The sequence below is a fragment of the Fusarium odoratissimum genome, assembly GCF_000260195.1.
Source record: "Fusarium odoratissimum NRRL 54006 unplaced genomic scaffold supercont1.5, whole genome shotgun sequence".
In the NCBI taxonomy this organism is placed as follows: domain Eukaryota; kingdom Fungi; phylum Ascomycota; class Sordariomycetes; order Hypocreales; family Nectriaceae; genus Fusarium; species Fusarium odoratissimum.
The window spans coordinates 1,602,572-1,622,596 of NW_022158691.1; the positions used below are offsets into that span (position 1 = coordinate 1,602,572).

The window sequence follows — 20,025 nt, forward strand, 5'->3', positions numbered from 1 at the left end:
GCTTTCCAACATCTCGTGATAACAATCAGCAATCAATAAATAATCCTACACTGCGGCTAAAAGAATGGTCTGATCAGACATATGGCAGCTTATATTTAGGTCATACCTCGATACGAATTCATCGTATTCTCGACGCATGTTTCCTGACCTCATCATGTTTAAGTCGGACTTTTATGCCCCCGACACCGAGATGACGTTGGAATTTGGTGTTCTGAATGGACCCCTGCCGTTGAAATACGGGTAGGGTAGCCCAGCATGTGGGCCAGGGCCTCATGAATTCGGCCGCTCCAAAAAGCCATCTATCATCAATCAAGTGCGCCAACCATGACTTCCTGATTAGCTCCTCCATTTGCTGCGGACCAGATTGTTCGCCCTTGCTCGCTCCTTGAATCCTTGCTGCGATCACAGTTCCTTTTTCGAATCCGGTATAAACGAGTGCCCGCTCTCGCAGTTACACAAGAACCTGATCTCCCTTCGCGAAACGGACGATCTACAAACACCTACGGTGTCGCTCTGACTGCTCCTAAGTCAAGGAGGCTATTCTGACCTCATTCGCGACTTATAACATACTCTATCTGAGGTGGTTCGACCGAACAATCGCCCAAGATGCACTTCGCATACCCCCCTCGCAAGAACTCCAACCCACCACCTTTCAAGCAGCGCTCGTCGCAAATACCGCCAATTCTGCGCCGAATTCGCAAAAGAACAGCGCTTTTACTTCTTCTCGGAGCTATTGGATTTATATTTTTCCTGTTTGGACTAAAAGGCGAAACGTCGTACCGCGAGCATGTCCCATCAGGCAATCCCCCGGTTGTCGTTGTGACGGTCTTGGACAATACGCAGTACAGCGACACCTATTTAGAATCGATTAGACACAACCGAGAGCAATATGCGTCAAGGCACGGTAAGGCAGATGTGGAGATGGCTTGTTTATAGCTGAGGCTGACATACTTTAGGATATGAAGCCATGATTGTACAAGCGACTGATTACGATACTGGCAAATCCCCGCGATCATGGGCCAAGATTATCGCGATGCGCCATGCGCTGTCGAAATACCCCGATGCCACATATGTCTGGTTTCTCGACCAGAACGCTTACATTATGGAGCTCGACAAGAAGTTAGAGGAGCAGGTGATGAATCCTGCGAAACTAGAAAGCCTAATGATTAAGGACTGGTCTATAGTGCCACCGGACAGCATCATTAAGACATTTTCCCACCTGAAGGGTGAAGATGCAGGCCTTGTCATCAGCCAAGACGAAGCAGGGCTGGTAACTAACAGTTACATCCTCAAGAATGGGGAATGGGCCAAGTTCTTTATCGAGACATGGATGGACCCTCTGTACCAGAGCTACAACTTCCAAAAAGCTGAGCGACATGCGCTTGTAAGTTTTACACTGAGTCATCTGTCGAGAACACGACCTAACCTTGTAAAGGAACATATTGTCCAATGGCACCCTACCATTCTCTCCAAGCTTGCGCTCATCCCCCAGCGCACGTTTGCCTCATACGGCCGCAACAAGGAAGGTAATGCGTACCGTGACGGGGACTTTGTCACCCTCTTGGTCGACTGCACAGTTACAGGGCCGACATCATGTGATAAGCAATCACATTTCTACCTGCAACAGTTGAAGAACAAGTTTGGCGATGCCAGCGTGAAGAAGCTGCAATGAGCATAATGAACACGACATTTGAGCGAGGTCATTGGGCGTTTTGTGATAGACTTAGAGGGGTTTTATAGGATTGGAGATGGAAAAGCCAGTAGGTTTTTTTTTTTCTTGGCGTTGGTTGGTGACTATCGGTGAATTTAACTTATATGAATCTGGACATGTTCTATCTGCATGGATATCAATACGTTGAGCTTTAAGTCTTGAAGGCATATTCTTGATCTTGTTATTTCATTATAAAATTCAAGGTTGTGTCCCTTCGAAGTCAAATTACGATCTGGAGAACCTGTGATAAGATATGTGAGGAATGGCACTAAACTTATGCTGCTTCACGAGGTCAAGATTGGATCCTGGGAGTAATCTATGAGGTCTCATCTCGTCTAATTCGAATGGTATGACGACAAGCTGGATTAGAGAGTTTATGTTCTGATTCTAGAACGTGCCGCAGTTGAATCACCGTAAAGAAGCTGGGACCTCTTCTGTAGGATCTACAAGGGTAAGTTCTTATCAGCCTCACTCAAAAGTTCATGGCCCAACCAGTTTAGAAGATATGCTTCATGAGGGGAATAGTACCGAGTGCGAGTGCGAGTATAAGTCTGCTTTGTTTCATTAGTCACTTGACTTGATGATAATCATAGGATCCCGGTATTGTCTACCGGTAGTTGAAGCTCTTTCATCTCTGTTATCCGAGCTAGACGTGAATATCCATGCAGTATCGAGGATCGGATCCCGAATAGACTCTGTATCTCGAGTATCAAAGCTCTCGATGAAACCCTCGCCCCACGATTCAGGCCAAATATTCCGTTCTGCCGACCGAATGCGAAATCTCCAAAGTCGAGGAGTGGTATCTCGCAGCGGGGTTGTAGCCCAAAAAAGGTAGTTGATCACAAACAATTGACTTTCTCAACAAGACAATCGCTTCAAACTGCGACCGCTCATGTACAATTACGGCGTTGACAGGGATCCTCCGGCCCACGATCCGTTTCAGTGGAGAGTCAGACGCGTTGGAAGGGTTCAAGCGCTATAAATTTAGGGGCTAGACGCTAACGGCAAGGGTTCCCGCGGAGCCCGGGTCGCCGCCAAGCATGTGACGGGTGCTGAGATGGCGCTAAAAAATATCCAAGTACTGGCTATGCCCCGCGATATTGGTTTGGAGATAAACGACGTCAAGCTCCTTCTTCGAGCTCGTGTTTATAACACGGCCAATTCTTCTCCAAAGTTTCCCCAGATTTTTCGTCATTCTTTATCGTTTCTAATCTCTTGCTTTGAACTCTAGTCATGACTTCTCCAGCTCACATTGGGACCCTGTCCCGTCTTCCCCTGAACTTGCGTGGTGGTATTGAGAGTGTTGCTCGTGGAAGACACAACGTTTCTTGGCCGTTATTGAACCTCGATCTGTAAGTCACGATACTACTGCTATACAACCCCACAAGCCCACCACAGGCTATCAATTGATATATCTAATACTAATCATGTCGCCTTACGCTTTAGATTACGCAATGTTCTCTTATTCCTCTTTGTCTGGCGATGGGGTCGTCGCGCATTCTGGCAGCTCCGAGGTCGCGGAATCATCGGCTCCGTTGTCGAACTCTACGTCAACATTCGTCGCATCCTTTACGGTTATTTCCTCCGAGCTCCAGGCGTGCGAAACAAGGTTCAGCAGCAGGTACAGGAATCTCTAGTCAAGCTATCCGACAAGCTAGTTCCCAAAGACCAGATTCGGTACCTCTCCTTGCCAAAAGATGGCCTCCCTATCGACAGCGTTCGCGCCGAGCTTGAGAACCTTGCCAACATGGATCATACCCGCTGGGAGGATGGATATGTCTCTGGCGCTGTCTATCACGGAGAGGAGGAGTTGATGCAGCTCCAGACTGAGGCTTTTGGCAAGTTCACTGTTGCCAATCCTATCCATCCTGATGTCTTCCCTGGTGTTCGCAAGATGGAGGCCGAGGTTGTGAGCATGGTCTTGAGCATCTTTCATGCTCCTCCTGGTGCTGCTGGTGCTTGTACTAGCGGAGGAACCGATAGTATTCTTTCTGCTTGCCTGGCTGCTCGTCAACGAGCTTACAATGAGCGTGGAATTACAGAGCCTGAGATGTAAGTCAAGCTGCAAGCTTGCCATTGACCAATGAGACTGACCATCAACGATAGGATTCTTCCCGAGACTGCCCACACTGCCTTCCACAAGGCTGCTCAGTACTTCAAGTTCAAGATTCACCTCGTCTCTTGCCCTGCCCCTGACTACCAGGTCGACGTTAAGGCTGTTTCGCGTCTGATCAACCCCAACACTGTTATGCTTGTCGGCTCTGCGCCCAACTTTCCTCACGGTATTATGGACGACATTGTTGCTCTGTCCAAGCTTGCTCAACGAAAGAAGCTCTGGCTCCACGTTGACTGCTGTCTCGGTTCCTTCTTGGTTCCTTTCCTCGAGCGCGCCGGTTTCGAATCTCAGCTCTTCGATTTCCGACTCAAGGGTGTTACCAGTATCAGCTGCGATACTCACAAGTACGGTTTTGCTCCCAAGGGTAACTCGACTGTCCTGTACCGCACCGCCGAGCTTCGAAAGTACCAGTACTTTGTCTCTCCCGATTGGTCTGGTGGCGTCTACGCTTCTCCCGGTATGGCTGGTTCTCGACCGGGTGCTCTCATTGCTGGTTGCTGGGCTAGTTTGATGACCATGGGTGAGGCCGGATACATCGACGCTTGCACCAAGATCGTGGGAACTACCAAGAAGATCACCGAGGCCATTCAGTCCTCGCCACTGAGCGGCGAGCTTGAGATTATTGGCAGACCTCTTGTTTCGGTCGTTGCCTTCACATCCCGCAACCTGAACATCTACGATATTGCTGACGCTATGGGTGCTAAGGGATGGCACCTCAACTCTCTTCAGAACCCTCCTGCTATCCACGTTGCCGTTACCCTGCCCATCTCAAAGGTATGGGAGAACCTCATCGCTGACCTCGAGGCTGTTGTTGAAGAGGAGCGCGAGAAGGAGCGTGTTCGTCTTGTCGAAGGCAAGGGTGCCCATGGTAAGGCTATGGGTGATTCCTCAGCCCTGTACGGTGTTGCCGGTTCACTGCCCAACAAGAGTGTTGTTGTTGATCTGGCGAGTGGTTTCTTAGATATCTTGTACAAGGCGTAAATGTTTAGGGAGGGGGAATGGAAACAGTGCAATGGCTATGGGTGAGAGCATATCTTACTGTGGGCGTAGGCGTTGGCGTCTGATAGGACGTCGTATAGCATATTTGTTGTTTTTGCTGTTCTGGGGTTTCGCCTATACTGTTTTGGCGCTTTGAAGAACCGTCGTTACTCCTGTATATCCTTACTAGGCTCAAATCAAACCATTTCAAAGTACTTTGAGGGCTGCCACTCATATTGCTAGGCTGTTGACGAACCCTGATGTCATTAGAATAAGACTTAGCCTGTTGGGAAAGGCTTGGATGAATTTGCCAATATGTTCCTGACTAGACCTGTTCCTAGCTTGCGTAACGTGCTTTTGGGTTTTGACTGTAAGATGATGATGGTTTTCTTTGGCCATAACTTGTGCATTTTCACCTCAAGTAAGAGATACATGAGTTGACCAATATCTACAGCCTGATCTTGATCATCGTGGGTCTTTCGGCCCATTGTACAAATACAGCCCAAAATCGGTCTATCGTGATGGTACTCGAATTACAAATGTCCAGTTGGCCAAAACATCTGCCGAGTCAGAGCCTCACTCACCGTTACCCGTCACATCATATGCAGCATAATGTCATCCTCCACAGTCACGAATCTTGCTTTTCCCAATGAGACCAATCGCCCATTCGCCTCCCGCTCTGATCCTCGACTCATTCGGCTAAAAGGAACACCATCCAATAAACTGACCCTCATGGCAATTAGCTTCGCTGGGGGCGAATAATTCCCCTCGTGGACATTGCGGCCCAATGATGGGGGGCAGCGTGGTTAGAGGAAGGGTCCTTTGGTGTGGTGGGTTGGGTGAGTGAAGTCAATCAGCTTCTGGTACAAAAGCAAGGTTTTGGGGGGGGGGGGGGGGGGGGGGGGGTAGCCGAGACTGTGTGAGTTGTGATCCATATTATATCATGTTTAGAAAAAAAACTTGGAGTTTTGATATTATATGTTTATGACTTATAAGTTACAGGTGGGTTTTGGTTTGTATGATCTTTTCGTATTTTTATACTATAAATATTTAGAATTGCCTCTTGTTATAGCATGGAGTGTATTAGTTGCCGTAAAAAAACAGAAGCATGTATGTCATATTGGAAGCCTGACGCCAACATGCAGGGATCTAGGGACCTGCACCTCTCCCACCAACCCAACATGATACAGCAATAAGACGTGAGTTATCTGTAGCATTCACCTTCAGCTCGCCCGGCCGCGCAACGCGATCCTCCTACTACGTTTCCTATCCTGTCTTCCCACGGGTGAGAGACCCTTACTCTCTGCTGGGGGGGAGGGCCTCACTCAGGGCTGCTGCGTAACCATTCCCACAGAAGCCTTCAAAGAACGATGATCCTTGTCTTGTTCTTTCTTGTGTCATTCTGTTTCTGTGATAGTCTAGTCATCAACTAGAACTAAACTAACGTTGTTATCCGTCTTGCATCCATCCCCGTGTATAAGCCCGACACTGTCCCTCCTCAGTCTGTCCTGTCAGCTCCTCTTATCTCTCTCTCCCGCTCTCTCGCTGCCTTTTTTCCACATGCATATTCATGATTAGCCTTTACTTTTTTATTGCTTATTATTTCTAATATTTCGTGTCACTCGACTTCATTCCTCTCCTTCATTCTATGTGTCCTCTACTGCTGCTGTGCTAGGTTACCATGCTTTCTGCTGAACCATCGTCGTCTCCGATCGCCGCCTTGGCTATGGATGGTGGACATGTTGATGGGTTACACAAGGGGAAGACGGAGAGTATTCAAATACCTCATGTCAAGACGACTGAGAAGGACGATGAATCTATTGCTTCCGGCTCAACCGACTCTCAGTCTCAGCTCAAGAAGAGACTCAGTGCAGATATGTCGAAAGAACAAGTTGAAGATCTGGTGCGGAAGTTGACCATCGATGAGATGAAGACAAGATGGTTTGACGAGATCTTTGAAAAGGTCAAGTCTGAGCGTAAGTTTACATTTCAGTATCCCTCTACTTCTCGATACTAACCCACTACGTATACAGTGGTTGAGGAGCATTCACCAGCAGATACACCTTCATCTTCAGAACCTCCAAGCCCCAGATCAGACGCTGCCAAGCCTGCTTCTCACGAATCAACTCCCCGAGAGTCTGTTCGCGAAGAGCCGAAGAAGCATGAATCAGCGTCTTCCTCCTTCGATTCCAAGAACAAGTCTCACAACAATCCTTCCTCCAGCCGCAGCTCCCTCGGTAGCCCTACCACATCTTACATCTCCGACTCTGCCTCTTCCCGTGCCTCCAATCGTCCTTCTTCACCACCGAAGCCAGCTATCAAAGAATCCTCACCTCCAGCTCCGAAGCCTCGACCATGTGTACGATTCTCCAAAGCTCCAATCATCTTGAATGAAGGCCCCGAACGTCGACACTCTGAACCACGGCCAGCATCACGACCTGCGCCGCCTCCAGAGCCGGTGAAACAAGGTCCAGCACTATCAGCTGTTGACCTGAAATGGGGTACACTTTTCGATGATAGAGGCGAGCCGACTAAGAGACTTGGTCAGGTTCTCAGAGGAATCGCCAACTATTTGGTATGTCATCAGGACAGGGGCATTTAAGTGACTGAACTAACATCCACAGATCTCTGAATACAGCCCTCACAACTCACTTGTCGTCACTCCAGAAAAGCTCAATGCATTCTATCTCGAATACAAGCTTGACACAGAGACGTTTCCCTTTCAGCGTATGTATAGAATCACTGTATAACCACATCTCATCTAACTCTATCAGAAATCTTTGACTGTCGACCACACGGAGCTCTTGATAACCTAGAAACACTCTATCAACACCTCCGATGTGAGAACCACCTCATCCAAAGACGCCCTGGAGGCATGCCACACATCCCATCCCTCACGCCCGCTGGTTTCGAGCGTTGGATGACATGTCAGCTCCGTGCATTCCCAGACCAAGAAGCCAAGCGTCTTAACCACATCATGACCGATCTTCCCATCACAGCTGATGGCGTTCTTGTCGATGACAAACCAGAGCGTTTACCGAAGCAGATTTCTCGACACCTTCTTCCGGCGACTCGACATCGAGAGACTCATGACCTTGTGGTTGATGCTATTGCGGGATGGATTAAACATACTGAAGAGAACGAGTCTGATTACAGACGGACTTCTTCTGAGGATGTTTATAAGATTAAGGAGGAGAAGTCGGGACGGTATAGACCTGATGACTATCGAGAGCGTGAGAAGTATCGACGAGGATCTAAGGATAACCACAGACAATCGCCATTATCCTCCTCCAGCCGTTTTGTCTCCCGCGTCGGTTCAGACAGCACCATCCGTCCCTCAAAGGACTCCCCTGTATCTTCCAGCTCAAGCCACAGAGCCAGAAGTCCTGTATCAAACCGTTATCGTCACTCGGCATCTGCCATCGACAGCAGCTCCAGCACTGTCGATGCCTACGATATACCCTCATCCAGTCATCGCAACAGCCATCCCGCCAGCAGCAGCCGACGGAGTCGGGACAAAGAGTATAGATACTCTTCAAGCCCCAAGTCAAAGTCTCCGATTGAAGCAACTCCACGAATTCTGCCCCGTCGAGATGCTGATCGTCGATCAAGCTTGATCTTTGAAGAGACGGGCAAGGATCCTAGTGGCATAACTTACGACGAGTATCTACGGATGAATCAACGACCGATGAGAAATGCCGTCGTAGATGATGGTGGACACTATCGCACTACTTACTGAAAAGCAAAAAATCTTCATGAATATCTTTTTTATTTTATTTTTCTTTTTCTAATTTTGGGAGGTTTCTTGTATGTAAAAAGTCATTGGACCCTTTCTGCGGAAGGACTGGGATCTTCTCCTTTTCCTTTTTTCATTTCTCTGGAATTCTGGGTGGATTTAACGACTTCACATGACAAATTGACGACACGCATGACCAACATTTTCATATTAATTAGTTATTCTTTCTCCATCTTTGTGTGGTTTGAACAGTGTACGATGATCTTTTGGTGTGGAACAACGAGGCTCTAGTCAGGAAATACCACGCTCGTTGCACGTTTACTTTGTGCTCTGTCCCTCCGATGATCGTTTCAGAAGAATTGTTTCTACTACGGTTTACAGCCACGTGGTCTGACTGCTTGTATTATCTAAAGATCGATAGTTTGTGGCAAGTTGTGTCTCGTGCGAGCTGATATATGTTGCGGCTCAAAGGAGTGCTGTGCTCTACGAGGAAGCGGGACGGTGATACTGCTTTCTTATGTGTATGTGTTCTTGAGTATCATCAACGGTTGACCTTGATGGGTACAGGAATGCAAAGACCAAGAGCCGATGGCGATGGTCCATTGATATGGAATGCCGCTTAACGAGAGTGTGTCTCAATAGTCGAGCACTATCATCAGTCCATAGCGCGATGCTTCTACAATAGGTATTTCTACTATGTTAACTTAGACAGTCATGTCATTGATCCTATCTTCTAGAGTAAACTCATGACTCTTTTCATGCCTGATATCATGAGTTGTTAAACAGTAAAAACCCGACACTAATAATGCGAGTAAACCAGACATGGGGTTCCATCAACACCGTGCCATTAATATATTTTGAGGGCATTGCTGCCAAATGTCAAGAACGATCGCTATGCCGTAATGCACCAATTTTATGCAAATTTGAGAAAACACAACAGTGCTTGCTTCGGGAAAGGGTATCTGATGTGAACGATAGCGCGATGTGCCGCGTGAGCAGTACGTGATTGTGGTGAAAGCCATTACTTTAATTGTGAATTTGTAGGATGTGACGATAAGAACGATTTCGTATGAGAGGAAGCGAAACGTCATAAAGCGTAAAGGCGTGAGTCGGCGCGATGATGAGAGAGATGAATATCGTAATTCGTGAGTGTTGCGCATAGGTGTTTATTATCCGCAAACTAAGAGAGCCGGATGTCATGCCGGAGAGCCGGGATATGGAGAACCGAGACTAGAGAGACTTGCGATGCTGGAGCGATTGACACGTTTTCGTTTTAGGGCTTGGTAATCCTTTTTGAATGAGGATATGCATCTTTGAAGTTCCTTGTCTGGATGTGCTGGCATTTGAATCTCCACGGCTTTGAGGCAGATGCGGAGATACTGAAGTTCATCGTCATTTTCGCGCAATTCTTGCTCGCTGTTGTTTGTTAGAAAGGTGTTGAGAGAAGGGTCGTAGGTAAACTTACAGATGAGCTATTCGGTTTTGAAGAAAGATAATGCGCTGAGCAGCACGTTCGGCACGCTCGATGAGCAGACCTTGGATATGCTGCGGGATATGTAAGTATATGGATAGTCGAACGGAGAAAACAAAAACGTACATCAGACTCTTCTTGTCGAGCCTTGAGATTTGCGACCAATTGTGACATCTCCTCGTTGAGCTGAGTAACTTCCTGAATAACCTTCTTGGCCTGAGCAACAGTCATCCCCATGTTGGCCGGAGGTTCCGGCTCTGGCTCCGGTTCTGGCTCAGGATCCCTTCTAAGTGATGCTCCCAAATCTGAGAACCGTGTCTTGAACGCGGAACCTGGTGTGCTGAAAATGGATTCACCAGGACTGCACATATCCAGACTCAAACGTTGATGAGCCTGCCGCGGTGATGGTGTGGAAGGTAACGAAAATGAGACGGTCTTCTTAAGCATCTTTGTGCCCTCCAGCTGATCCAGTTGCGCGGTGAGAATGTCGACGCCACTATCGTCGAGTAAATCATCGTCGCCTGAAGTAAGCTCATGCGCGAGCTGACTCAACCTCTGCGCCAAAACATCGCGACTATTTCGTGGCCGGTGGGTCCGACGAACAGAGGGAGAAGTGTTGTTTGGTGAATCGTTTATTGAAGATAGTCTTGAGTGGCCAGAGATGTCCCTTTTGTGAGGACTCACCCGTCCTGTGGAGAATCCGAGACTTGAAGCCACACTCGGACTGGAGAGTAATGAAGGCGTCCTCAATCCGGGAATGTCTTGGTCCGGGGCAGAGTCATTGTCGTCGTGATATCGATTGCGAAATTCATTGCGATAACCGTTGCTGAGGTTTCCGTAAGAGAAATAATTGGTGGCTGGTGTAGTGGCGGTAGATGATGAATTTGAGAGAGGTTGTTTTCGATCCGGCGTCGAGAAGATGAATTGCTGATCCGAGACTGCAGACGCCTCGTCAGCCTCAGCTGCAGCTGCAGCGAGAACAGCAGCGGTATCCTCGTCTATAGCAGCGAGATCCATGATTTGTTGGTCGATACGGATAGATCTGATGTAAAGTGGTGTGTTTATGTTGATTTTCTGCGGTGGTAGCACCTCGGGCAACGGCAAGGTAAGGTACGGGACGTCAAAGATAGCGGCACCAACCTCGCGTCTCACGTCTAATGCGAACTCTTTACCTTTTGAGAGCTTCAAATCGCCTAAAGGAGACCAACGCCAACGACGTGTTCAAGAGTGGAGCACTTGAAAGCGATCCCAGCTTCACCGACTCGACTGGACTCGCCCTGGGAGGCTGGACACGTCCACAGTCGCAGGGCCAGGCCGGACGTCCACCAACAATAACCGGGCTTGACCAGCAAAGAAAAATTAAGGGCCCCGCGTGGGCCGCAGTGCAGGGAGGAGACCCAGGCAAGAAAGGGGGGCGGAAGAACAAGCGAAAGTACTCGAGAAAGAAGCGACGAAGAGATGATGAACTCTAGTTATCAATAGAAATTCAACTATAAAGAGAAGCCACCAAATCTCCAGTTTGACTTCGACGCGGGCGCCGTTGGTTTGACTTTGGCCGAGTATGGTACCAGTAACATTTTCCTAGTCTTTGAGGCGGGGAATTGTGGCCATGATGGGACGGGAGATGGAACTGACCCATATTTTGTCCGGTCCAATCAGACAATATTGAAATCAAGATACGTCATCTTTTCACGTGTTGGTCATTCTTACAGCTCAGTCTTAGACGCCCAACTGAATGTCTCTCGTTGAGTTGTCAGTCATAGGTTTCAGAACGATGCGCCTTTTTTTCTTTGCTGCTGGGCATCAATGATGCTTCTGTCTCAGCCCTTTTCAACGAGGAACATCGCAAACGGTGCATCACGTGACTCGGTCAGTTCTCGATCGTGGAACCCAAACCATCTATCTCACCAACCACGAAGCACATGAAAGTGCATGCATGAACTACAAGTCTTCACAAGCATCAAAACAACACTGGCTTGACTATGTAGAGGCTCTATATAAGGACTCGATAACCCTCATCTAGTCAGGCACTCCCTGTCCAGGCCTATGTTCAATGATGTGCTTGCCTGTGCTGAGGTGTGGGGTAGTTAGTTTGACTCGAGAGCGATCTCCCCAGACCAAGTTGGGTTCAAAGTCTGGGGAAGCTGCTCTTCTTTGCAGTCAAGTCAACCAACATGAGAAGATAATGCATTGAATCGAGATTCTACCCGTGGACTTGCTTGTTTCCTCCGGCAGGGGCTATGTAATGCAACAAAGATCCTCGTGATACTGATCCAAGCGGTGTCAGATCAGGATTGACGTATGAACACCCAGTATAACATGCCATAATAACCGCCATATGCGATTCTACAAACTTTTCAAATTCGGAATCTGTAGGACTCTAATCGAATGAAAGACCCTTGTTTCGAGAGCTGAGCTTTGGCACATCTACCGTAGCACCACCGCTTGGAGCACATAACCAAGGTCTAGGCCGAGGTCTTACGCCCTTCTCTCTCAAAAGTATAGCCGTAATCCTACAGTCCATTGAAAAGTCTGGCAGAGTGGTCTGTTGTTTTATATGCGAGTCCATTTCCGTGGCCTGACCTTCCCCGGGGCTTCGCCGAGCTGAGAGGTCCGTACCCCGACATTAAAGCTCGGAGACCGGCGGTGATGAGGGGAAGTGTAAATGACAGGCTTCACCTGGAGATTGCTGGTTTAAAGTCATGATACGAATATTTGCTGAGGAAAATTCATGACTATTAAACTCAATGGATGTTTGATTTACTCTGTCAAACCCCCTGGACCGTAGTCTTAAGCTTGAATATGTAAAAGTTGCTCCATGTCTCCGTGAATGTGATGCAGCTTCTCCATCATGTGCCATTTACCCCTCTGGTCTAGAGAAATACTTCCCCATACTTGATCCCACTTGCAACCGTGCAGGCTCAGTTTACAATAGCAGCAATTGGACAGTTCCTCCACTAGAATGACGTTTTTAAAGTGAAGAAGGAAATGGTCCCCCCGGAATCATCATTAGGTGCTCATTCAGTTCCGTCCGAGCACTTCCGTCTTCTTCCACCTTGGCTCGTCTCTTTTCTAAACTCTCCTCCGAGTTGTTCCATTTTCATGTGCGCGTCTGGTTTGTCTCACGCGACACTGTAATAGCTTTGTTTTTTAAATTCTCCGTCGTTGAAGGCACAAGATAGAGACCAACCGACGAATAGCATCTACGTACCTCCACTCTCCGGCCACTGCCTCGGCTTCTCCCGCTATTTGCACGCCTCTCGTTCCATTCGCGGGGCCACCATCATTGATACTCACTCTGCTCTGCTCTTCCACTCTCCATATCTTATCCTCGACTCACATCGTCCTTTCTTTCTCTTCCTCGCTCGCCAATTCTCTCGGACGATACAGTCGCTCGACTTCTCTCGTCTTGACTCTTCAATGACGACGCCGTGAGCTTATCCTCCGACCTTTCAACTTCCTCGGACGCTCTTCCGCAGCGGGAACCCGGTCTCTCCCTCCGTCCGTCCGAGCCTGCCTCCGAGTCCGATTTCTCTTTCTACGGCATCGTCACGCTCTATTCTCCCACCTTTTTTTGCTCTCTGATTCGACCCACGGTTGCCCATCATGTCGTGGAAAGCTTCAGAGCGTCTGATGGATACTATCCGTCACTATGCTCGGTTTCCCGCCACTGGTGTCAGCTTGCGCCAGATGGTCCAGTTTGGCGAGAAACCCTCAGTCGGTATGTTTTGGTTCATTCACGTGTCCATTGAGCACAGTTATTGACTTTGGGCTGCGAAAGGAACCCTATTCCGAGCTTCTCAGTTCTTAGCCGAGGAGCTTCCAATCCGTCTAGCTCATCGCGTGCAAGAGCTCGACGAGCTCCCAGATGGCCTTAATGAGATGCCCTCTGTCATTAAAGTCAAAGATTGGTACGCCCAATCGTTCGAGGTATGCGTCATTGAAGTCAATTGCCAAAACCCGCAGTATTAACTCGACCGGTAGGAAATCACACAGCTACCTCGGCCACAGTTACCCTCGGATATCCGAAACCGCCTCATGAAACCCAGCAAAGCTATCGGTCGCAATGCTTTCCGCCTTCCTGCCGCAACCCCCAATCCCTCTATCGACGAGGGCGAAGCCGACGGTTGGGGCGGTCTTCAGAACGACAATGGCAAAGCCAAGGCCTCTGCGCGCCGGTACTTTGCTATTGTTGACGACTCAAGCGACTGGCCCGCCGATCTTCACCTGTACAACCAACGTTTCGCTCAGACTCTGCACCACATCAAGCGCCGTCACGATGGCGTCGTTACCACAATGGCTCAAGGCATCCTCGAATACAAGCGCCGTCGCCAGCGCATGCAGATTGACAGCACCATCCAGTCCTTCCTCGACCGCTTCTACATGTCCCGTATCGGTATCCGCATGCTTATCGGCCAGCACATCGCATTGACAGACCAGAGCCATCATCGCGACCCCACTTATGTCGGTATTATTTGTACCAAGACCAATGTCCAAGATCTCGCTCAGGAAGCCATTGAGAACGCCCGATTTGTCTGTGAGGATCACTATGGTCTTTTCGAAGCTCCCAAGGTCCAACTCGTCTGCAACCCCAACCTGAACTTTATGTACGTTCCCGGTCATCTGTCGCACATGCTCTTCGAGACCCTTAAGAACTCTCTGCGCGCCGTTGTCGAAACCCATGGTATGGAGAAGCAAGCTTTCCCTGTTACAAAGGTTATTGTTGCCGAAGGCAAGGAAGATATCACCATCAAAATCTCTGACGAAGGCGGTGGTATCCCTCGAAGCGCTATCCCTCTCGTTTGGACTTACATGTACACCACTGTCGATCGCACACCAAGCTTAGATCCCGATTTCGATAAGAGCGACTTCAAGGCCCCGATGGCTGGTTTTGGATATGGTTTACCCATCTCACGTTTATACGCCCGCTACTTCGGCGGTGACTTGAAACTCATCAGTATGGAAGGGTAAGTGTTAAACAAACATACTTCCAACCCGCCTGAACAAACACGCCTATTCCGATTATGAACAAATCCGTCACTAACATTTCTTTCACAGATACGGCACCGATGTCTACCTCCACCTGAACCGTCTTTCATCATCCTCCGAACCTCTGCAATAGCAATTACATAGCGCCGGCGCACAGAACCTACAGGTTCCCCCCTGGGTTCTTCGCAAACGACTACAAGGCCGAAGCCGCGAGATATCGGAACGGAAACAGGTGGGCGATGCCGAGGCGGTGGTCAACGCGCCACCACGAAGCAACTATACCAGTCCACAGGAAGTCTAATGGGTTTTTTTCTTACAAAAAGGGAATTATCGTCGCCCGCGGGAGATCCGTGCGCCGGAGCAAAACACAGACGAAAATATATCGTGATACTACTATATCAGCAACTACTACAAGAAACAATAAGAGGAAGAGCAACAAGAAGGATCAGACGATGACGATTACGAGGCCGCCCACAATATGCCCGCAGCTATACCACGCCAATAGGAACGCACAGCTCACTTGGATATTCGAAAGAGGAGGAAAGAGACTAGTCGATTCGAGGGACGAAGATCCTACTACACCAGAACATCGCACCATGTGGTTCACACAACCCGAGGGACCGCTCTCCATGGAGGCCAGTCTAAAAACCAATGTTGGGAATCTCTACAGTCTTACAAAGCGTGCCGTTGCACGCATGTTTGGACAATAAACACCATTCGAGCTACGTTTGGTTATCATTATATTCTAGGTAAAGATCCCTCCCGCTTACAGATGGGAGGAAGAGGAACATCGTTTTATGCAACGATGAGGGCACATTGTATGATGCATTGGGTGGGTATGAAGGGGAAGAAGATGGTGACGATCGATATTATGGGAGGCTGTCTTGTTGACAGAACATGCAAGCATGTATATGGAACAAAAATACTTCTACGGGAGTCTCGGTCATGGGTAGGAAATATCATTTGCACTTTGTTTTTCTGGTTACTCGATTTTGCAGCGACTCCTATAACTGTGGTCGGGGAAAAGTACCGTCTGATTCCATGCTGATAAGGATTCCTTAACTTTCTGACGTGACAACACATGAGATTCAACGCAGGTAAAGCAACGCAAGTCAATTCACTAAGCTTTTCTACCAGTTCTTGGGCAGGGGGTTGCTAGCCTCAATCGTTTCCGTCCACTTCCATTTCCATCATGCCTCTCATTCAACGAAATGGCTCAAGTCTGAGCTGTTGTGAGGGCGAATAAAGCAATCATTTCCCCTATTCCATGGCGATCGCAAAAACAAGACCAAAAAAAAAAAGTAAGAGACTAAAGAGACTAGTCGGAGGTCTCAGTCAAAGAAACAAATCTGGGTTGTGCTGCATGACGGCCTTCTTCTAGTTGCTCAGGGCGTCAAACATGTTGCGACTCTGCATGGAGTGGCCGGATCGCTGGCGCCCGGGTGAGTCCTCAGCTTGGTCCATGATGTTAGGCTGAGTGAAGTAGCGCTAAAGAAAGAGTCAGATAATAAGTCGTTGCTTGCCATGAGTGCACCTACATCGTTTATCTTCTTCCACTTGTTGTTGGTGTAGAAGTTGGCCTGTTGCTGCTTTCTGAGGTCGGCCTGTGAGATACGATTCTGTATCAAATGTTAGCCTGAGATCAAAGCCTTATTGATTCAGTATACTTACTTCCTTTCCGTTCCCCCACTTGTCCTCACGCCAGGTTGAGGCCTCCTTCATAGGAGGGATGTCGTCCCAGCCGTCTACGATCTTAGCACCCTGGTCGCTTTCTTCGGTAGTTGATACTTCGGATGCCGAGCTGGACATGACGGTGGGGTTCTTGGACGCAGTGTGCCTCTGGCCCATAGGGTCCCAAGCGTTGAAGGTGATCTTGCGGGCGGCAGCCGCCTCCTCCTGGTCCTTGCGGAGAGTTGTTGCAGTCGAAACACTACCGGTGGTGCTTGAGGTGGCAGTTCGCTGGGCTATTTTCAGGCCGCGAAGGTGGGGAGGGAAATCGCTTGCCATTCGAGACACTTGCGGAAGAACAACCTTTGAGCTCGAGGATACAGAGTCTTCGTCAATAGACAGGCTTGCGAGACGCTCTGGCAGCAGTCTCTGGAGATGAGGGGGGAGTGTAGCACGGCTAGAAGTTGTTGACATGTTATCGCCAGCAACACTGGATGTCGTGGACGCAAAATTTAGAGTCGTAGAAGAGTGAATCGTCTGGGATGAGCCTCGGACGACTTCGTTGAAGACTTTGTTGTCGTCTTCGTTGTTTGGGTCTAAGCCAAGTGACTCAGGTGAAGTGATAGGTGCCTGTCCGATGTTAGTGATTCCGTTCGATCTCCTTATGTCTATTGCTTACTCCAGGGAGATCATCTTCATCGAAGAATTGGGCAACCTCGACAGGCGCAAGGTAACCTTGGCTCATCATCTCTTCTTCCTCTACGGAGACATGACCCGTAGCTTTGGGGATCGGAACCACTGAGGGCTCTGCGACTGTATCCCATGCGACACATTGAAGACATCGCTGTTTCACGTTAGCTAGATATTGACACCACAGCTCAGAAAAGTCCTTACCCAATCCTCAAGTCTGCGCTGGTTCAGGGAGAAGGCATCATAGGGGAGTGTTCGGTCGCAGCCGACGCACCCATGCTCCAAAACGGGAGTTGAGTTATGTTCCTTGCAGATCATTCCGGTGTTTCCAGGATCCACCTTTCTACCGGAGTCTATCAAGAAGCGGGTGTTCCTCTGTTGGGCCTTGGAGAACATGTCCAAGGGCTTCCACTCGTTACCTGAAGCGCAACGAAACCTGGCAAGATTAGCAAGTCAAGCACGAAGACATACAGGATAAGGGTTGATGTTACTGAGTTGGCGCAGCCTCGTAGGCTTTACTATATATCACTTCTTTTAGCTTTGTTTAATTCTGATGCTGATGGACAAACTCACGGCTTGTAGCCTCCTTTGTTGTTGTTGCTGGGCATGGCGATTCGTGAAAGGAGGTAATAGAAGAAGATTCAACTTGAGGTCCCAGTGCAGATGAGATGTCTTCTATGTTTGCGGATGATTTCAGCTGCGAGTGGGGAAATGATAGAAGAGTGTTAGAAGGATGTTTGGGTTGTATGCGCTCCTGTTGACTGCTTCAGGTCAGCAAATAACAAACTGACACTCGGCGAATTCAGCAACCTCAGTTGCTGGTGTTGAAAACAAATGAGATAGTAGAATAAGGGACTCTTTGGTAAGGCTGATGTCGGATCAAAGTAAGAGATCCGATATTGTTGAGGGTTGAGTGGTGAGGAGGAAGGAAGGTGCGAGGCTCGTGCGCCTAGGAGATATTTATTGGCAGTGGAGGCTCTCGCAGCGGCTTCAGTGGCAGTGAATCACTCTCCTCAGTTATCATTGATGAACAATAGCTTGCAGGCGGGTAGTGGCAGTGTTTGGGGAGTGCCTGTTTGCTCTTCCTCCCTCAGGTTGATACTACAACCTGAAGCATGCACTTTCAAGTCTCACAAGTTTACATTTTGACTGGGCAATTCTTATCAAGTATACCTTACACTTCCTCCCTTTGAGTACAAACCTTTTCTGTTTTTAACCACTGTTGTGTCGGCCTGTTATAGGGGTCTAAGTGTTGAAACTACTGTTAGGTGAAGTTGAACAGCTACCTAGGTAGATAACCTCCTGTATGGTTGGAAGTAAGTAAGGAGAAGGTAAGAGAAGCAGAAGAGGTGAAATCATCCTTTCGAATATTTTGCTGTGTATTTGAGTAAGTGAGTTGCTGCAGCTGGTTCAGCAACATCATATCAAACAACCCATGCTGTATACATCATCGATGATGTTTGCCATGAGGATGGAGCCCATATCATATAGAACAAGTTATTGAAAATCACTACTGCTCACAACTCATATTAGATGGTCGCTTCATTGGCGTAAGCCACTTAAAAGGCAACGTTTTGCAATTTCTTTGTTGGTGTTGATGTGCAGCATCCCGCGGCCATCAATCCCCCTTAACAGTCCATGCACTGACAGATCAATCCTGAGAGCATACATATCTGAATTGCAGTTACAGTCACATCAAATATAGTTCTGATACATGTGTCACATGTCATATTCACGAAAATCAATAAATGAACTTGTATGAACGTAAGTTGTTGACAGTTTAGGAAGTCTAAGGTGGATGAGGCTCAACACTGGCCCACAAGCAATGTTCATCTGCCACATGGGAATCATCGTCCTAATTGCACCCTACACCCTCTTTCATCTCATCGACATCGATCAAATTGTCCCCGGTAACTAATCACCATGCATATCAAGTTCTTTATCCAAGCTTCCTATTTCAGTGACAAAGACAGGGCTAACACGATGCCCAGTCGCTTCCGACATTTTCACCGCCATCTACCCTACAGAAAATCGAATGAAGGCTTCACCGCTCAGGCGGAACCGTCCATAGCGTTAAGTTAGCTCACTGCCCAAACCCCAGACGATCAGCTGGCATGTCCACGAGCTTGTCGATTTACAGTTACCCTGATCACGATAAGGCTATGCGTTGTCTGCGGACTGTGTGCATCTTCGATGGCTAGAGATGCTCAGGTCAACGAGTGTACCGCGCTGTATGATTGGCATAACCATCTCGGCATCCGAGCGTAATCGTACTCACTGCAGGTATTTAGAAAACTGCAAAAAGGACTGACTGCAGTACCTGTCAGTTTATGGCAAGATAATTCTGCATCTACCCTGCAACTTGCGAGAAGCTATTGGCCTTCATCGCGTGGCTGGACGGGAGCATGCAAGTGACCGCGCCAGCCGACAAGCAAGCATCAGTCTCTCAACATGCTGGGGTCATGCCATGTTGCTGCAGTGATCTCAACGGACGTGTCAAGCTACTGAGATATCCATTGACTATTCGTTGCTAACGGCGTGTCTACGGTAGAAACTGGTATCCATCGTCAGGTTGAGCTTGGCGAACGACCCATCTACGGTGGCAGGCTTCATCCATCTTCTCAAACCCACCATCGATAGACTCGTTCTAGAGAGGCGACAAGGTC

General features: G+C 48.5%; 7 protein-coding genes across 10 annotated transcripts; 5 read left to right on the forward strand and 2 right to left on the reverse strand.

Moving 5' to 3' along the window:
* Nucleotides 1-88: 88 nt before the first annotated feature.
* FOIG_04499 (uncharacterized protein) lies at nucleotides 89-1,936 on the forward strand. 2 transcript variants are annotated; one of them, XM_031202753.1, is made up of 3 exons: nucleotides 89-904; nucleotides 957-1,384; nucleotides 1,436-1,936. In XM_031202753.1, exons 1-3 carry the CDS (start codon nucleotides 607-609, stop codon nucleotides 1,670-1,672), a joined length of 963 nt encoding a protein of 320 aa, XP_031068200.1. In that variant the 5' UTR covers nucleotides 89-606; the 3' UTR covers nucleotides 1,673-1,936. The 2 variants fall into 2 exon arrangements, with proteins under 2 accessions (XP_031068200.1, XP_031068199.1); XM_031202752.1 differs by having other exon boundaries at nucleotides 957-1,877.
* An 823-nt stretch (nucleotides 1,937-2,759) lies between these two features.
* FOIG_04500 (sphinganine-1-phosphate aldolase) lies at nucleotides 2,760-5,130 on the forward strand. The gene is made up of 3 exons (XM_031202754.1): nucleotides 2,760-3,063; nucleotides 3,158-3,763; nucleotides 3,818-5,130. Exons 1-3 carry the CDS (start codon nucleotides 2,945-2,947, stop codon nucleotides 4,806-4,808), a joined length of 1,716 nt encoding a protein of 571 aa, XP_031068201.1. The 5' UTR covers nucleotides 2,760-2,944; the 3' UTR covers nucleotides 4,809-5,130.
* Nucleotides 5,131-5,981: 851 nt separating this feature from the next.
* FOIG_04501 (uncharacterized protein) lies at nucleotides 5,982-9,278 on the forward strand. Its single transcript, XM_031202755.1, has 4 exons — nucleotides 5,982-6,781; nucleotides 6,839-7,380; nucleotides 7,430-7,532; nucleotides 7,580-9,278. The coding sequence occupies exons 1-4, from the start codon at nucleotides 6,487-6,489 to the stop codon at nucleotides 8,542-8,544; spliced, it is 1,905 nt and encodes a 634-aa protein (XP_031068202.1). The 5' UTR covers nucleotides 5,982-6,486; the 3' UTR covers nucleotides 8,545-9,278.
* FOIG_04502 (uncharacterized protein) lies at nucleotides 9,053-11,722 on the reverse strand. Its single transcript, XM_031202756.1, has 3 exons — nucleotides 10,139-11,722; nucleotides 10,007-10,086; nucleotides 9,053-9,957 (listed from the first exon to the last, which is right to left on the reverse strand). The coding sequence occupies exons 1-3, from the start codon at nucleotides 11,027-11,029 to the stop codon at nucleotides 9,738-9,740; spliced, it is 1,191 nt and encodes a 396-aa protein (XP_031068203.1). The 5' UTR covers nucleotides 11,030-11,722; the 3' UTR covers nucleotides 9,053-9,737.
* Nucleotides 11,170-11,484, forward strand: FOIG_04503 (uncharacterized protein; the record flags this gene model as incomplete). Its single annotated transcript, XM_031202757.1, has 1 exon — nucleotides 11,170-11,484. One exon carries the CDS (start codon nucleotides 11,170-11,172, stop codon nucleotides 11,482-11,484), a length of 315 nt encoding a protein of 104 aa, XP_031068204.1.
* A 979-nt stretch (nucleotides 11,723-12,701) lies between the features above and the next one.
* On the forward strand, nucleotides 12,702-16,229 carry FOIG_04504 (pyruvate dehydrogenase kinase). Of its 3 annotated transcripts, XM_031202759.1 has the most exons (5): nucleotides 12,891-13,733; nucleotides 13,794-13,942; nucleotides 13,997-14,979; nucleotides 15,071-15,233; nucleotides 15,325-16,183. In XM_031202759.1, the coding sequence occupies exons 1-4, from the start codon at nucleotides 13,619-13,621 to the stop codon at nucleotides 15,132-15,134; spliced, it is 1,311 nt and encodes a 436-aa protein (XP_031068206.1). In that variant the 5' UTR covers nucleotides 12,891-13,618; the 3' UTR covers nucleotides 15,135-15,233; nucleotides 15,325-16,183. The 3 variants fall into 3 exon arrangements, with proteins under 3 accessions (XP_031068205.1, XP_031068206.1, XP_031068207.1); XM_031202758.1 differs by having other exon boundaries at nucleotides 12,702-13,733; nucleotides 15,071-16,229; XM_031202760.1 differs by having other exon boundaries at nucleotides 13,997-16,229.
* Nucleotides 16,230-16,378: 149 nt separating this feature from the next.
* On the reverse strand, nucleotides 16,379-18,264 carry FOIG_04505 (uncharacterized protein; the record flags this gene model as incomplete). The annotated part of the gene is made up of 7 exons (XM_031202761.1): nucleotides 17,933-18,264; nucleotides 17,851-17,877; nucleotides 17,564-17,795; nucleotides 17,349-17,513; nucleotides 16,673-17,299; nucleotides 16,540-16,620; nucleotides 16,379-16,489 (listed from the first exon to the last, which is right to left on the reverse strand). Exons 1-7 carry the CDS (start codon nucleotides 17,965-17,967, stop codon nucleotides 16,379-16,381), a joined length of 1,278 nt encoding a protein of 425 aa, XP_031068208.1. The 5' UTR covers nucleotides 17,968-18,264.
* Nucleotides 18,265-20,025: the final 1,761 nt, after the last annotated feature.

Excerpts from the sequence above, each read along its gene's own strand:
- FOIG_04502 (XM_031202756.1), bottom strand. The coding sequence starts at position 11,029 with ATGGATCTCGCTGCTATAGACGAGGATACCGCTGCTGTTCTCGCTGCA. Across the intron at positions 10,087-10,138 it reads CTCGACAAGAAGAGTCTGAT|CATATCCAAGGTCTGCTCAT; the intron begins GTACGTTTTTGT and ends CATATCCCGCAG. Across the intron at positions 9,958-10,006 it reads CAAAACCGAATAGCTCATCT|CGAGCAAGAATTGCGCGAAA; the intron begins GTAAGTTTACCT and ends AACAAACAACAG.
- FOIG_04500 (XM_031202754.1), top strand. The coding sequence starts at position 2,945 with ATGACTTCTCCAGCTCACATTGGGACCCTGTCCCGTCTTCCCCTGAAC. Across the intron at positions 3,064-3,157 it reads CCGTTATTGAACCTCGATCT|ATTACGCAATGTTCTCTTAT; the intron begins GTAAGTCACGAT and ends CTTACGCTTTAG. Across the intron at positions 3,764-3,817 it reads GGAATTACAGAGCCTGAGAT|GATTCTTCCCGAGACTGCCC; the intron begins GTAAGTCAAGCT and ends CATCAACGATAG.
- FOIG_04501 (XM_031202755.1), top strand. The coding sequence starts at position 6,487 with ATGCTTTCTGCTGAACCATCGTCGTCTCCGATCGCCGCCTTGGCTATG. Across the intron at positions 7,381-7,429 it reads GAGGAATCGCCAACTATTTG|ATCTCTGAATACAGCCCTCA; the intron begins GTATGTCATCAG and ends TAACATCCACAG. Across the intron at positions 7,533-7,579 it reads AGAGACGTTTCCCTTTCAGC|AAATCTTTGACTGTCGACCA; the intron begins GTATGTATAGAA and ends TAACTCTATCAG.
- FOIG_04504 (XM_031202758.1), top strand. The coding sequence starts at position 13,619 with ATGTCGTGGAAAGCTTCAGAGCGTCTGATGGATACTATCCGTCACTAT. Across the intron at positions 13,734-13,793 it reads TGGCGAGAAACCCTCAGTCG|GAACCCTATTCCGAGCTTCT; the intron begins GTATGTTTTGGT and ends GGGCTGCGAAAG. Across the intron at positions 13,943-13,996 it reads GGTACGCCCAATCGTTCGAG|GAAATCACACAGCTACCTCG; the intron begins GTATGCGTCATT and ends CTCGACCGGTAG.
- FOIG_04499 (XM_031202752.1), top strand. The coding sequence starts at position 607 with ATGCACTTCGCATACCCCCCTCGCAAGAACTCCAACCCACCACCTTTC. Across the intron at positions 905-956 it reads GCAATATGCGTCAAGGCACG|GATATGAAGCCATGATTGTA; the intron begins GTAAGGCAGATG and ends GACATACTTTAG.